Source organism: Bos javanicus, chromosome 7 (assembly GCF_032452875.1).
Source record: "Bos javanicus breed banteng chromosome 7, ARS-OSU_banteng_1.0, whole genome shotgun sequence".
NCBI classification, from domain to species: Eukaryota; Metazoa; Chordata; class Mammalia; order Artiodactyla; family Bovidae; genus Bos; species Bos javanicus.
Genome location: NC_083874.1, coordinates 13,401,073 through 13,418,225, shown reverse-complemented (window position 1 = coordinate 13,418,225; position 17,153 = coordinate 13,401,073). Strand labels below are relative to the sequence as shown.

Below are 17,153 nucleotides of genomic sequence, written 5' to 3'. Positions count from 1 at the left end.
CCATGCACTGTAGCTCACCATGTGCCTCTGTTCATGGGATTTCCCAGGCAAGAATACTGGAGTGGGTTGCCATTTCCTTCTCCAGGGGATCTTCCTGACCCAGGGATTGAACCCGGGTCTCCTTTATTGCAGGAGTTTTCTTATATGTATTATTTATATATAACTCATTTATATACATATAGTCAATTACCCATTACATATTCTTGCCTCTTTTGTTGGATATCAATGATCCACATATGATCTATGCTACAGAATGTCCATGCACACTTGAAAAAAATGTATATTCTGCCACTTACAAATGGAATATTCTACATATATCTATTAACTATTATTTTGCCTCGTTCTATAAACACAAGGCCAAGGTAGATGGCACAACCACAGAAAAGAAGATGTCCCATTGATGAGTTTTCTCAAGGCTCCCTTCATGTCCCTGTTTCTCAGGCTGTAGATAAAAGGGTTCATCATCTGAGAAACCACAATGTACATAACTGAAGCCACTGCAGTCTTCCTGGATGAGCCAGTCAGGATAGAACTTATATAAACTCCAAAACCTGTCCCATAGAATAAGGAAACAACTGACAAGTGAGACCCACAGGTGGAAAAAGCTTTCAGCTTTGCACCCGCTGATGGCATTCTCAAAACAGAGGAGACAATTTGAGTATAAGAGAAAATGATGCCAGAGAGGGGAACGACACCAAATATGCTACCCACCAAATATAACAAAAGGTCATTGATGTGGGTATCAGAACATGTTAGCTTGACAACCTGAGCAAGTTCACAGAAAAAGTGAGGGATTTCCAGGTTCTTACAAAAGGACAGCCGCAATGCTGTCAGACTGAGGAGCAGAGCATTCAGAATGCTTAGCAACAGTGAGAATACAATCAGCAGGCCACAGGTTTGTGGGTTCATGATAATTGAGTATCTTAAAGGGTGACAAATGGCCACATAACGGTCATAAGCCATGACAGTAAGGAGAAAATTTTCCAGAAAGGCAAAAACCATAACGAAGTACATCTGGGTGAGGCAGCCTGAATATGTGATGCTCTGATTTTGTGCTTGGATGTTGACCAGCATTTTGGGGATCGTGGCTGTGCTCATGCAGATGTCAGTAAAGGACAGGTTGGAGAGGAAGAAGTACATGGGCGTGTGGATGTGGGGGTCACAGCTGACAGCCAGGATGATGAGCAGGTTTCCCAGGAGAGTGATCAGGTACATGGACAGAAACAGGAAGAAGATGTGGAGCTGTAGTTCTGGATCATCTGTCAATCCCAGGAGATAAAAATTGGAAACATCTGTTTGATTTCTGGTTTCCATATTGTTGATGAATCTGAAGGAAAAATGGAGTGAAAATAAAATAAAATGAAGGGTCCCCAGGTGAGCAGCAGCAGCCCTTGGGAACTGATTAGAACTGCAAATTCTTGGTATCACTGTAGGTTTACTGCTGATAAACTCTAGGGGCAAGGGCCAGAAATTCAAGTTTCAACAAACCCACCAGATGAATTTGATATATGATAAAGTTTGAAAAAACAGTGCTTAAATTTGAACATAAAGAAATAAAATTCTATGTATATTGTAAATCCAAGAGATCATTTAAATATTTCCCTTTGCTAATTTTCCCCTCCATCATCACATTTCACACTTTGTTGATTTTTATTTTTATTGATCACCAACAGCCCTGGGATTTCTTTGGAAGGAATGATGCTAAGGCTGAAACTCCAGTACTTTGGCCACTTCATGCGAAGAGTTGACTCATTGGAAAAGACTCTGATGCTGGGAGGGATTGGGGGAAGGAGGAGAAGGGGACGACAGAGGATGAGATGGCTGGATGGCATCACCGACTCGATGGACGTAAGTCTGAGTGAACTCCAGGAGTTGGTGATGGACAGGGAGGCCTGGTGTGCTGTGATTCATGGGTTCGCAAAGAGTCGGACACTACTGAGTGACTGAACTGAACTGAACTGAACTGAACACTTTTTCACACCTTGTGCCAAATGCTGAGACTGAAATAAAGAATAAAATGTGACATTTCCTTCAGAATCATTTCTTGCCTCAAACACGCAGAAAGATGAGAATGCATATATCTAATCTGTCTTGTGGAGTGTGGTGCCCCGAACTTAACATACCTCAAAATGACTTGAGGGGCTTATCAGATTATAGATGGGTTATCAGATCTAAGTTAAATTTATCATATCTGAGTTATAATATATCTCTATTCATCCATGCGAACACTTAGGTAAGATGAGGTTATATCAAGGTTATGAAATACACAGTGGATAGAAAATATTAAGTCTGAGCTCAGATCTTCTCACCACTGAGTTGATTCTGGATAGTATAGAATTAGCATTCCCAAACCAACACTCAGATTTTATAATTTCCCTTTAACAGTTTAATATTTTCATCTTGAAAACATGCCAGATCTTTTCTCCTGCCTATAATATATGTTTGTCTCTACCCATGAAGTATTGTGTAACAGGTCACGGCATCTATACAGATATATGCTCTGCACCTGAGCAAAGACTAGAAATGACATATATCCTCACCCATAACAATTTTTTACTTGACCTTTTCATAAAACCAGATCTTTATTTTTGGTAGTTTATAAATGTCAAAAGTAAGATTCATTTACAATAGTAACAAAATAGAATACTTTTAGAAAAGATGTTGATTATGTTTGAGTTTGATGTTTTATTGTGTCAATTTTCACTTTAAAAAAGAAAATGTCATGTAGATTCCTTCATGATATGCAACTCATCTGCATTAGCAATTAATTCTAACAGAAGCTGGACAAATATCACATTCTGTGTTTCATCCTAGGGGGATTTCTTCCCCTAAGATGATAGGTGAGATATCATTAAAAAAAAAAAAAAACAGCTAGATGAGAGAGAATTAAATGCATAAGCTTCAAAAAATAGATTAAAATAGCAAAGATTTGGGCTTCCCAGTTGGCTCAGTGGTTAAGAATCTGCCTGCCAAAGCAGGAGCTGTAGGAGACGCGGGTTTGATCTCTGGATTGGGAAGATCCCTTGGAAGAGGAAATGGCAAGCCACTCCAATATTCTTGCCTGGGAAATCCCATGGACAGAGGAGCCTGGTGGGCTACAGTGCATAGGGTCACAAAGAGTCAGACACAACTGAAGAGACTGAGCATGCCTGCAGAGCAACAATTTTTGGTCCTTAGAAGACAGGAAACTACAAGATAAGACAGATATATGACACTTCAAAAATATTCAGGCATTGAAACTTCCCTAGTGATCTACCTCCTAATGTAGGCAAGGTGGGTTCCATCCCTGGTCTTGGAACTAAGATACATCATGCCATGCGGCAACTAAGCCTGTGCACCATAACTCCTGAGCCCACCGCCTCTAGAGGCTCCTGTTGCAACAAGCAAAGTTTGTGCACCACAGGGAAAAGCCCACATGCCACAACTAGCAACAAAGAGTCCAGCACTGCAGCAAAGACCCAGTGAAGGCAAAATAAAAATTGTATAGCTGAGCACCAAAGAATTGATGCCTTCAAACTGTGGTGCTGGAGAAGACTCTTAAGAGTCCCCTGGACAGCAGGGAGATCAAACCAGTGAGTCCTAACGAAAATCAACACTAAATATTCATTGGAAGCTCTGATGCTGAAGCTGAAGCTCCAATACTTTGGTCATCTGATGGAGTCAATTGGTTGGAAAAGATCCTGATGCTGGGAAAGATTGAGGGCAAAAGGAGAGGAGGGTGGCAGAGGATGAGATGGTCAGATAGCATCACTGACTCAATGGACATGAGCAAATTCCAGGAGATGGTGAAGGACAGGGAAGCTTGGAGTGCTGCAGTCCATGGGATCACAAAGAGTTGGATACGACTGAGTGACTGAACAACAACATATATATTCAGGCACCCTACAGGATTATAAAACAATAGTCTTCCGCAGTTGGGGGAGACAGATGTGGCTATGTCAGTCCTTATTAGCTGGTATATTATTTAGGCTCAAATACTATGAACTTAATCCAGGACCAGTACTTTCTTTGAGAATTCAAAAATTGTTCAACTGTGTAAGAAACTTCAATGTACTCATTTGTTTAGTGGGAGCTATTATAAAATATTATGGAATATTGAAATGATGAGAAATGAATAAAGAGCCATCAGCATAATACTCAGCATATGAGACCTTTGTACTCACCTATCCTATTTTAAAATTTTCTTCATGAACAAAGGCACCTGTCTCATTACACTCCTAGGAAGGAAGCAGTGATCAGATTAAAAGAATACAATAGAAAGGGGGAATGAATATTGTTCCATGGCAACTGAAAATTTCAGAGATGTGTTATGAGCTTAAAATCTAGTTAGAAATCATTATCACATAGAAAAGATATGAAGGAAATATTGATGATATCCATGTTCATTGGCCATGGACACATGATGAAATAGATAGAAATTAAAATGAAATAAATGATAAAATAAATCAGATACTCAAATCAGTACCAATTATGAAAATGGTAAGATAAATTTTTTAATGACAAAGCCTACAATTTTAGAAAGTTTAAAATATATATTGAACACTTACAAGTAATAATCCACAACAAATATAAACCTGGAGGATTATTCAAGCAAAGAAATACAGAAATAAGTACAAGCAGCATTCCCATCTTGTGAAAAGTACCAAATTCCCACACATCACAGTCCTCATTCTAGGTGTTTTATTGCAATAAATAACACAGACGTATATGGAGTCCCCATATCATGTGTTAGAAAATCTTGATGCTTTTCCTTTCTTAAGAGAACCACTAAATGAATTACATTATACATTATTCTTCAACAATTTTTACTGTAAGCAGGTTTATTGTTTTGTGAACAATTGCATTGTACTGCATTTTGAAGTTTTATATAGTTAGGACCACATGCTGCTGCTGCTAAGTCATTTCAGTCGTGTCCGACTCTGTGCGACCCCATAGACAGCAGCCCACCAGGCTCCCCCATCCCTGGGATTCTCCAGGCAAGAACACTGGAGTGGGTTGCCATTTCCTTCTCCAATGCATGAAAGTGAAAAGTGAAAGTGAAGTCGCTCAGTCATGTCCGACTCTTAGCGACCCCATGGACTGCAGCCTACCAGGCTCCTCCATCCATGGGGTTTTCCAGGCAAGAGTACTGGAGTGGGCTGCCATTGCCTTCTCCTAGTATATGTCATTTACAATTGGTGTTCTTGTGTAATTTACCTTCTCTTTGTTGTTGATATTTTTAATTGCTTTTCATTAATTTTAATTACCAGAGAGTATTTCACTATGTTGTTGTGTGTGTGCTCAGTCATGCAGTCGTGGCCAACTCTTTGAAACCCCATGGACTGTAGCCCCTCAGGCTCCTGTGTCCATGGGGATTCTCAAAGCAAGAATATTGGAGTGGGTTGCCATTTCCTCCTCCAGGGGATCTTCCCAACCAGTGATCAAAACCAAGTCTCCCACATTGCAGGCAGATTTTAAGACTATATTATTACATCATACTTTATTTCTCTGTTTCCTAACTCATAGGTGTTATGGTTAATACATTTGTCTTACGTATGTTTGTGAACACATGCACAATATAAAACAATGCAAGGGGGAACACTATCACATTCAAGATGATTTTGACTCTCAGGAGGAGGGAATAAGATCTGAAGAGGATACAAAATGGATGCCTTTTGTATGTGTATTATTTTCTTACATTATATTTAAGACCTGAAGTTGGGAACAGAATGTCACCATTTTAAAGTTTCAAAGGAGTTTAAGGATTGTTATATTTTTTTAAAGGTGTTATACTATCTTTGCTGTCCATGTATTACATTCTTGCAAATTTTATAGATACAGGTTTTCTAGGAGGACAGCCAGCTAAGGCTCCATGTGTCTCTACTTATCCCTTGTGTCTTTGCAGCCCAAGTACAGCAATAAAGCAAACGAACTTCTGTGCAGTGGTATTTGAAGAACCAGAAAGGGAAATAAAGGAAAAACTGACCAAATCTCTTCCCCACAACCACCACAGCATTCAAGCAAATGTCAGAAAGTTTTGTGAGGCTTCAGGTTTGAGAAAGACATATTTCTGCTTAGGAGAATAAAGAGTATATAAAGACTTCTTCCATTTTTAGAGGAAATAGAAGACCAGCAGATTGAGAACTGGGTGAGCATTGGTACAAACTTGTCAACAAAAAGACAGGTTGTCTGGAATCTCATAGGACACTTCATTCTGACCATTACATGCTTGGACTCTGCTCATTGTGTCCCTTAGATAAATTTTTAGTAAAACACCTTTTCCTGTTACCAAAAAAAAAATCCCCAAATCATTAACTAAGGGACTTTACCTGACTGGCATCAGTGTGTAACAGTGCTTGACATGACATGATGCTCGGATATTGGAGACAGACGAACTGTCCTCAGGAAGGGCAGACAGAGCATGTGAGACCTTGAACTCCTAGTCAAGAAGGATCACCTCTGAAAGCTGGTTCAGGTGTGCCTTTCCTAGGAAGGCAAGGGCTGTTTCATATCACAGGCTGACGGCTAACCATAGCTATACCCCTGGGGATCAATAACCAAATTCCTCATTAGACAAATATTTTTGGTGCCATTCTGATCCCTGGGCTGTACAAATCCTTAAAGACCACAGCAGTACAAGAGAGAATTTCATGATGGATAATCCTTGACCTTCTTAGGCCAAGTGTACGCCATGTATTCTATCCACCCATTCATATACACCTGCATTTCACATATAAACATTCATTTCCTAATTAATTCCAGGCTTCCTTCCTATTGTTTGCTGGGGGAGGGGGGGTGGACACGGAATTTTGTTTTATTTATTTATTTTTTCGTGGGAAGGCATTATATTTTAAATATAGCAATGTGAACCTGTTAATCCCAAACTCCCAATCTATTCCTTATTAATGTTACATACAAAGGCATCTCTATTTAATTTATAAAATCAGAAAGCCTGATTCCAATTTTAAGTGTAGAAACCTATTTTACATATTGGCCAAATAATATATTTATAAACAATTAAGATATCAGAGATCAAATTGCCAACATTTGGAGGATCATAGAGAAAGCAAGGGAATTTCAGAAAAACATCTATTCTGTTTCACTATAGCCTTTGACTGTGTGTATCATAACAAACTGTGAAAAGCTCTTAAAGAGATGGGAATACCAGACCATCTTATCTGTCTCCTAAGAAACCTGTATGCAGGTCAAGAAGCAACAGTTATAACCCTGTATGGAACAACTGATTGGTTCAAGATTGAGAAAGGAATAAGACAGGGCTGTCTGTTGTCACCCCGTTTGTTTAACCTATACACTGAGCACATCATGAGAAATGCCAGGTTGGATGAGTTACAAGCTGGAATCAAGATATGCAGATGATACCACTCTAATGGCAGAAAGTGAAGAGGAACTAAACAGCCTCTTGATGAAGGTGAAGAAGGAGGGTGAAAAAGCTGGTTTAAAGCTAAATATTAAAAATCTAAGATCATGGCATCCAGCTGCATTACTTCATGGCAAATAGAAGAGGAAAAGGTAGAAGTAGTGACAGATTTCCCCTTCCTGGGCTCTAAAATCACTGCGGATGATGGCTGCAGCCATGAAACCAGAAGACAATTGTTTTTTGGCGGAAAAGCTATGACAAATCTAGACAGGGTGTTGAAAAGCAAAGACATTACTCTGTTGACAAAGGTCCGTATAATCAAGGCTATGATCTTTCCAGTGGCCACATATGGTTGTGAGAGCTGGATGGTAAAGAAGGCAGAGCGCCAAAGAATTGACGCCTTCAAACTGCGGTGCTGGAGAAGATTCCTGAAAGTCTCTTGGACAGCAAGAAGATCAAACTAGTCAGTCTTAAGAAAAATCAATTCTGAATACTCATTAGAAGAACTGATGCTGGAGATGAAGCTCCCATATTTTGGTCATCTGATGTGAACAGCCGACTCATTGGAAAAGTCCCTAATGCTGGGAAAGATTGAGGGCAGAAGGAGAAGAGGGCATCAGAAGATGAGATGGATGGGTGGCATCACCAATGAAATGGACATGAACTTGGGCAAACTTTGGGAGACGGTGAGGGACAGGGAGGCCTGGTGTGCTGCAGTCCATGGGGTCAAAAAGAGTCAGACATGACTGGGTGACTTAACAACAACAACAACAACAAGATGTTGTAACATTCAAACAATTAGAGATATTTCATCTTTAGATACATTGATGTTTTCTTAATTTTTGTTGTCTGTATTTTACCCAGCAAAATCTAATCTATTCTCAGTGATTCATTGTGACTGTGATCAGTATATACAGATTTCATAATCTCTTTTTAGACTTTAATAACCAATCTTTCCAATTTTTACACAATAGAGTCAATGTATTTTCCTTTAATTGAATTGTAGTTCTTCATTTTCAGTTGTATTGTGATAAAAAACAAATCACTGAAAGGCACTAGTGTGCAGTTTTGTCTATTAGTTCACATGAGATTTCATCCATTACTTGAGTTGTGAATGGTGCTCCATTCAATATTCACTTAAAAACATTTTTCTTTAGAAACTTCAGTATTTTCCTTTGTTCGTTAATTTATCTTCATTCTAACTCTTTCTATATGAATTTACTTTTTTAATTTTAATTTTATATTTTAAAAGTTTTATTGGAATATAGTCGATTTACAAAGTTGTGTCAGTTTTAGGTGTACAGCTGCTGCTGCTAAGTTGCTTCAGTTGTGTCCGACTCTGTGTGACCCCATAGATGGCAGCCCACCAGGCTGCTCTGTACAGCAAAGTGATTCAATTATATCAGAGCATTGAATTCAGAAGGTTGGGTATGGCACTCAAAAATGTGCCCTTCTAGGGCTTCCCTTGGAGAAGGCAATGGCACCCCACTCCAGTACTCTTGCCTGAAAAATCCCATGGGCGGAGGAGCCTGGTAGGCTGCAGTCCATGGGGTCACTAAGAGTCAGACACGACTGAGCAACTTCACTTTCACTTTTCACTTTCATGCATCGAAGGAAATGGCAACCCACTCCAGTGTTCTTGCCTGGAGAATCCCAGGGACCGGGGAGCCTGGTAGGCTGCCGTCTATGGGGTCACACAGAGTCAGACACGACTGAAGTGACTTAGCAGCAGCAGCAGGGCTTCCCTGGTGGTCCAGTGGTAAAGAATACGCCTGCCAGTGCAGGAGACACAGGTTTGATCCCTGATCCAGGAAGATTCCACATGCTGTGGAACAACTAAGCCCATGCACTACAACTACTGAGCCTGTGGTATACAGCTTGGAAGCCACAACAGTGAACCCAAGTGCTGCAGCTACTGAAGCCTGTGTGCCATAGAGCCTGTGCTCTGCAGCAACAGAAGCCACTGCAGTGAGAAGCCTGAGCACCACAACTAGAGGGTAGCCCCTGTTCACTGCAATCAGAGAAAAGCCGACACTCATCAGCAAAGACCCAGCGCAGCCAAAGATAAACAAACAATTTTTTAAAAATGCGCCTGTCGGGGGGAGGAGCCAAGGTGGCGGAGGAGTAGGACGGGGGGAACACTTTCTCCCCCACAAGTTCATCAAAAGAGCATTTAAACGTCGAGTAAATTCCACAAAACAACTTCTGAATGCCGGCAGAGGACATCAGGCACCCAGAAAAGCAACCCAACTCTTCGAAAGGAGGTAGGAAAAAATATAAAAGACAAAACAAAAAAGAGACAAAAGAGGGAGGGACAGAGTTCCATCCTGGGAAGGGAGTCTTAAAAGAGAGAAGTTTCCAAACACCAGGAAACCTTCTCACTGCCGAATCTGTGCCGAGCTTTGGAAGCACAGAGGGCAACATAACGGGGAGAAAAAATAAACAATAAACTCGCAGATTGCGAGCCCTACGGTAACTCCCCCAGCGGAGAAGCAGCGCAGACGCCTGCACACGTCATTAGCAAGCGGGGGCTGGGCAGGGAGGCGCGGCGCGGGCTGCATCGCTCAGAGTAAGAATCTGGCCTGAATACCCTGAGCACTATCTGAGCGAAGTAATTTGGGCTAGCAAACCAGACTGTGGGATATCTACCACGCGAAAAGCCAGCCCCAACCTAAGACACCGCTAGGCCCGCGCAAGGAACAAAGGACTGAACAGAGATAGCCGGCTGCAGACCTTCCCCCTCCGGTAACAGGCAGCCAGAGCCGGAAGGGGACAATCGCAGCCCCAGAGAGACATTATCTATAAAACTGTAAGCAGGCTTCTTTGCTAACTAAAACTTCTTGGGGGTCTGGACGGTCAACACCTGCCTGAGACGGTGCGCCGGTTTTACACCCAGATAACTGAGTGGCGGGGAGGCGATAAGTCACAGCATTGGCGTTCGCCAAGCACCTCATCACCTGAGCTGCACGGACCTGGGAAGAGCACAAAATGCAGGCCCAACAGAGTCTGCGCCTCTGAGGACTACCCGAGTGCCTGAACCTGAGCGGCTTGGACCTGGGAGGTGCATGCAGCCCAGGGCCGGCCTCGGATTGTTCTCGGCGGAACAACCTAGAGCCCGAGCAGTGTGGGCAGGGAGGCTACACGCGCTGTGAGCGGGGGCAGACCCAGTGTGGCTGAGGCACTGCGAGCGCACGCCAGTGTTATTTGTTTGCAGCATCCCTCCCTCCCTCCCCACAGCGCGACTGAACAAGTGAGCCTAAAAAAAAAAAAAAAAAAAAGTTTCCCCCACCGTCCCCTTTGTGTCAGGGCGGAAGCCAGACACTGAAGAGACCAGCAAACAGAAGAAGTTATAACAGAGGGAAACGCCTTGGAAGCTACAGGCAATAGATTAAAACCCCGTGGTTACTACGGACTACATAGGAAGGGGCCTATAGATCTTCAGAAATATAAGTCGGACCAAGGAACTAGCCAAAAATGAACTGAACCCACCATACAACAAAACCAGAGAAAGTCCTAGATATATTTTTACTATTTTTACGATCATTCTTTCTTTTTTTTTTAATTAAAAAAAATTTTAAGTCCTCTATTGTTCCTTTAATTTTCACTTTTATAACCTATTACTTTGCAAAAAAAAAAAAAAAGACCCTATTTTTTTCTTCTTCAGCAAACTTCATATATATATATATTTTATAATTTTTTGATCTTGTTTTTTTTTTCTTCTTCTTCTTCTTTTCTTTAACATTGTATTTTTGAAATTCCAAACTCTACTCTAGTTTTTTAATTTTAGCTTTTTGGTATATGTTATCAATTTTGTACCTACAGTTTTTTTTTATAATTTCTGTGACTTTTTTTTTTCTGTTTCATTCTCTTCTTCTTTTATATAACATTGTATATCTGAAATTCCAAACTCTACTCTAGATTTTTAATTTTTGCTTTTTGGTATTTGATATCAAATTTGTACCTGTATCTTCTTTATAATTTTTGCGACATTGTTTTTGTTTGTTTGTTTTCTCTCTTTATGTTTCTTCTTCCTTTTTTTTAACATTGTATTTTTGAAATTCCAAACTCTACTCTAGATTTTTAATTTTTGCTTTTTGGTATTAGTTATCAATTTTGTACCTGTATTTTCTTTATAATTTTTGCGACCTTGTTTGTTTTTCTTTGTTCGTTTTTTCTCTCTTTCTTTTGCTTCTTCTTTTCTTTAACATCGTATTTTTGAAATTCCAAACTCTACTCTAGATTTTTAATTTTTGCTTTTATGTATTTGTTACCAATTTTCTACCTTTAAGAACCCAATGTTCAGGACCCATTTTTCACTAGGGAGTGAGATTACTGGCTTGACTGCTCTCTCTCCCTTTGGACTCTCCTTTTTCTCCACCAGGTCGCCTGTGTCTCCTCCCTAACCCCTCTCTACTCTACCCAACTCTGTGAGTTTATGAGTGTTCCAGATGGTGGAGAACACGTAGGGAACTGATTACTGGCTGGATCTGTCTCCTTCCTTCTCATTCCCCCCTTTTATCCCTCTGGCCACCTCTGTCTCCTTCCTCCTTCTTCTCTTCTCTGTATAACTCCGTGAACATCTCTGAGTGGTCCAGTTGTGGAGTGAACATAAGGAAGTGACTACTGGCTACCCCACTCTCTCCACTATTGATTCACCTCATCTCAATTGGGTCACCTCTAACTCCCTCCTACCTCTTCTCTTCTCCATGTAACGCTGTGAACCTCTCTGAGTGACCCTCACAATAGAGAAACTTTTCATCTTTAACGTAGATGTTTTATCAATGGTGCTGTATAGAAGGAGAAGTTTTGAAACTACTGTATAAATAAGACCGATAACTGGAAGCAGGAGGCTTAAGTCCAAACCCTGACTCCAGGGAACTCCTGACTCCAAGGAACATTAATTGACAGGAGCTCATCAAATGCCTCCAAACTGACACTGAAACCAAGCACCACACAAGGGCTAACAAGTTCCAGGGCAAGACATACCAAGCAAATTCTCCAGCAACAAAGGAGCACAGCCCTGAGCTTCAAGATACAAGCTGCCCAAAGTCACCCCAAAACCATAGACATCTCATAACTCATTACTGGACACCCACCAGAACACCAACACAAGCTTCCCTAACCAGGAAACCTTGACAAGCCACCTGTACAAACCCACACACAGCGAGGAAAAGCCACAATAAAGAGAACTCCACAAATTGCCAGAATATAGAAAGGACACCCCAAACTCAGCAATTTAAACAAGATGAAGAGACAGAGGAATACCCAGCAGGTAAAGGAACAGGATAAAAGCCCACCAAACCAAGCAAAAGAGGAAGAGATAGGGAATCTACCTGATAAAGAATTCCAAATAATGATAGTGAAATTGATCCAAAATCTTGAAATCAAAATGGAATCACAGATAAATAGCTTGGAGGCTAAGATTGAGAAGATGCAATAAAGGTTTAACGAGGACCTAGAAGAAATAAAAGAGAGTCAATATAAAATGAATAATGCAATAAATGAAATTAAAAACACTCTGGAGGCAACAAATAGTAGAATAACAGAGGCAGAAGATAGGATTAGTGAGTTAGAAGATAGAATGGTAGAAATAAATGAATCAGAGAGGATAAAAGAAAAAAGAATTAAAAGAAATGAGGACAATCTCAGAGACCTCCAGGACAATATTAAACGCTACAACATTCGAATCATAGGGGTCCCAGAAGAAGAAGACAAAAAGAAAGACCATGAGAAAATACTTGAGGAGATAATGGTTGAAAACTTCCCTAAAATGGGGAAGGAAATAATCACCCAAGTCCAAGAAACCCAGGGAGTCCCAAACAGGATAAACCCAAGGCGAAACACCCGAAGACACATATTAATCAAATTAACAAAGATCAAACACAAAGAACAAATATTAAAAGCAGCAAGGGAAAAACAACAAATAACACACAAGGGAATTCCCATCAGGATAACAGCTGATCTTTCAATAGAAACTCTTCAAGCCAGGAGGGAATGGCAAGACATACTTAAAATGATGAAAGAAAATAACCTACAGCCCAGATTATTGTACCCAGCAAGGATTTCATTCAAATATGAAGGAGAAATCAAAAGCTTTTCAGACAAGCAAAAGCTGAGAGAATTCTGCACCACCAAACCAGCTCTCCAACAAATACTAAAGGATATTCTCTAGACAGGAAACACAAAAATGGTGTATAAGTTCGAACCCAAAACAATAAAGTAAATGGCAATGGGATCATACTTATCAGTAATTACCTTAAACGTAAATGGGTTGAATGCCCCAACCAAAAGACAAAGACTGGCTGAATGGATACAAAAACAAGACCCCTACATATGTTGTCTACAGGAGACCCACCTCAAAACAGGGGACACATACAGACTGAAAGTGAAGGGCTGGAAAAAGATTTTCCATGCAAATAGGGACCAAAAGAAAGCAGGAGTAGCAATACTCATATCAGATAAAATAGACTTTAAAACAAAGGCTGTGAAGAGAGACAAAGAAGGTCACTACATAATGATCAAAGGATCAATCCAAGAAGAAGATATAACAATTATAAATATATAGGCACCCAACACGGGAGCACCGCAGTATGTAAGACAAATGCTAATAAGTATGAAAGGAGAAATTAACAATAATTTGTTAATTATTGGGAGACTTTAATACCCAACTCACACCTATGGATAGATCAACTAAACAGAAAATTAACAAGGAAACACAAACTTTAAATGATACAATAGACCAGTTAGACCTAACTGATATCTATAGGACATTCCATCCCAAAACAATGAATTTCACCTTTTTCTCAAGCGCACATGGAACCTTCTCCAGGATAGATCACATCCTGGGCCATAAAGCTAGCCTTGGTAAATTCAAAAAAATAGAAATCATTCCAAGCATCTTTTCTGACCACAATGCAGTAAGATTAGATCTCAATTACAGGAGAAAAACGATTAAAAATTCCAACATATGGAGGCTGAACAACACGCTGCTGAATAACCAACAAATCACAGAAGAAATCAAAAAAGAAATCAAAATTTGCATAGAAACGAATGAAAATGAAAACACAACAACCCAAAACCTGTGGGACACGGTAAAAGCAGTCCTAAGGGGAAAGTTCATAGCAATACAGGCACACCTCACGAAACAAGAAAAAAGTCAAATAAATAACCTAACTCTACACCTAAAGCAACTAGAAAAGGAAGAAATGAAGAACCCCAGGGTTAGTAGAAGGAAAGAAATCTTAAAAATTAGAGCAGAAATAAATGCAAAAGAAACAAAAGAGACCATAGCAAAAATCAACAAAACCAAAAGCTGGTTCTTTGAAAGGATAAATAAAATTGACAAACCATTAGCCAGACTCATCAAGAAACAAAGGGAGAAAAATCAAATCAATAAAATTAGAAATGAAAATGGAGAGATCACAACAGACAACACAGAAATACAAAGGATCATAAGAGACTACTACCAAAAATTATATGCCAATAAAATGGACAACGTGGAAGAATTTTTCTAAATTCTTAGAAAAATACAACTTTCCAAAACTCGACCAGGAAGAAATAGAAAATCTTAACAGACCCATCACAAGCACGGAAATTGAAACTGTAATCAAAAATCTTCCAGCAAACAAAAGCCCAGGTCCAGACGGCTTCACAGCTGAATTCTACCAAAAATTTAGAGAAGAGCTAACACCTATCCTGCTCAAACTCTTCCAGAAAATTGCAGAGGAAGGTAAACTTCCAAACTCATTCTATGAGGCCACCATCACCCTAATACCAAAACCTGAAAAAGATCCCACAAAAAAAGAAAACTACAGGCCAATATCACTGATGAACATAGATGCAAAAATCCTTAACAAAATTCTAGCAACCAGAATCCAACAACACATTAAAAAGATCATACACCATGACCAAGTGGGCTTTATCCCAGGGATGCAAGGATTCTTCAATATCCGCAAATCAATCAATGTAATACACCACATTAACAAATTGAAAAATAAAAACCATATGATTATCTCAATAGATGCAGAGAAAGCCTTTGACAAAATTCAACATCCATTTATGATAAAAACTCTCCAGAAAGCAGGAATAGAAGGAACATACCTCAACATAATAAAAGCTATATATGACAAACCCACAGCAAACATTATCCTCAATGGTGAAAAATTGAAAGCATTTCCTCTAAAGTCAGGAACAAGACAAGGGTGCCCACTTTCACCATTACTATTCAACATAGTTTTGGAAGTTTTGGCCACAGCAATCAGAGCAGAAAAAGAAATAAAAGTAATCCAAATCGGAAAGAAGAAGTAAAACTCTCACTATTTGCAGATGACATGATCCTCTACATAGAAAACCCTAAAGACTCCACCAGAAAATTACTAGAACTAATCAATGACTATAGTAAAGTTGCAGGATATAAAATCAACACACAGAAATCCCTTGCATTCCTATACACTAATAATGAGAAAACAGAAAGAGAAATTAAGGAAACAATTCCATTCACCATTGCCACGGAAAGAATAAAATACTTAGGAATATATCTACCTAAAGAAACTAAAGACCTATATATAGAAAACTATAAAACACTGGTGAAAGAAATCAAAGAGAACACTAATAGATGGAGAAATATACCATGTTCATGGATTGGAAGAATCAATATAGTGAAAATGAGTATACTACACAAAGCAATCTATAGATTCAATGCAATCCCTATCAAGCTACCAACAGTATTCTTCACAGAGCTAGAGCAAATAATTTCACAATTTGTATGGAAATACAAAAAACCTCGAATAGCCAAAGCGATCTTGAGAAAAAAGAATGGAACTGGAGGAATCAACCTACCTGACTTCAGGCTCTACTACAAAGCCACAGTCATCAGGACAGTATGGTACTGGCACAAAGACAGAAATATAGATCAATGGAACAAAATAGAAAGCCCAGAGATAAATCCACGCACATATGGACACCTTATCTTTGACAAAGGAGGCAAGAATATACAATGGATTAAAGACAATCTCTTTAACAAGTGGTGCTGGGAAAACTGGTCAACCACTTGTAAAAGAATGAAACTAGACCACTTTCTAACACCATACACAAAAATAAACTCAAAATGGATTAAAGATCTCAACGTAAGACCAGAAACTATAAAACTCCTAGAGGAGAACATAGGCAAAACACTCTCTGACATACATAACAGCAGGATCTTCTATGACCCACCTCCCAGAATATCGGAAATAAAAGCAAAAATAAACAAATGGGACCTAATTAAACTTAAAAGCTTCTGCACATCAAAGGAAACTATAAGCAAGGTGAAAAGACAGCCTTCAGAATGGGAGAAAATAATAGCAAATGAAGCAACTGACAAACAACTAATCTCAAAAATACAAGCAACTCCTCCAGCTCAACTCCAGAAAAATAAATGACCCAATCAAAAAATGGGCCAAAGAACTAAATAGACATTTCTCCAAAGAAGACATACAAATGGCTAACAAACACATGAAAAGATGCTCAACATCACTCATTATCAGAGAAATGCAAATCAAGACCACTATGAGGTACCATTTCACACCAGTCAGAATGGCTGCGATCCAAAAGTCTACAAATAATAAATGTTGGAGAGGGTGTGGAGGAAAGGGAACCCTCTTACACTGTTGGTGGGAATGCAAACTAGTACAGCCACTATGGAGAACAGTGTGGAGATTCCTTAAAAAACTGGAAATAGAACTGCCTTATGATCCAGCAATACCACTGCTGGGCATACACACTGAGGAAACCAGAAGGGAAAGAGACATGTGTACCC

The 17,153-nt window shown here is 39.6% G+C and overlaps 1 protein-coding gene across 1 annotated transcript; it reads right to left on the bottom strand.

Moving 5' to 3' along the window:
• Positions 1–321: 321 nt before the first annotated feature.
• LOC133251888 (olfactory receptor 7G2-like) lies at positions 322–1,391 on the bottom strand. The gene has a single exon (XM_061424635.1). The coding sequence runs from the start codon at positions 1,312–1,314 to the stop codon at positions 322–324; it is 993 nt and encodes a 330-aa protein (XP_061280619.1). The 5' UTR covers positions 1,315–1,391.
• Positions 1,392–17,153: the final 15,762 nt, after the last annotated feature.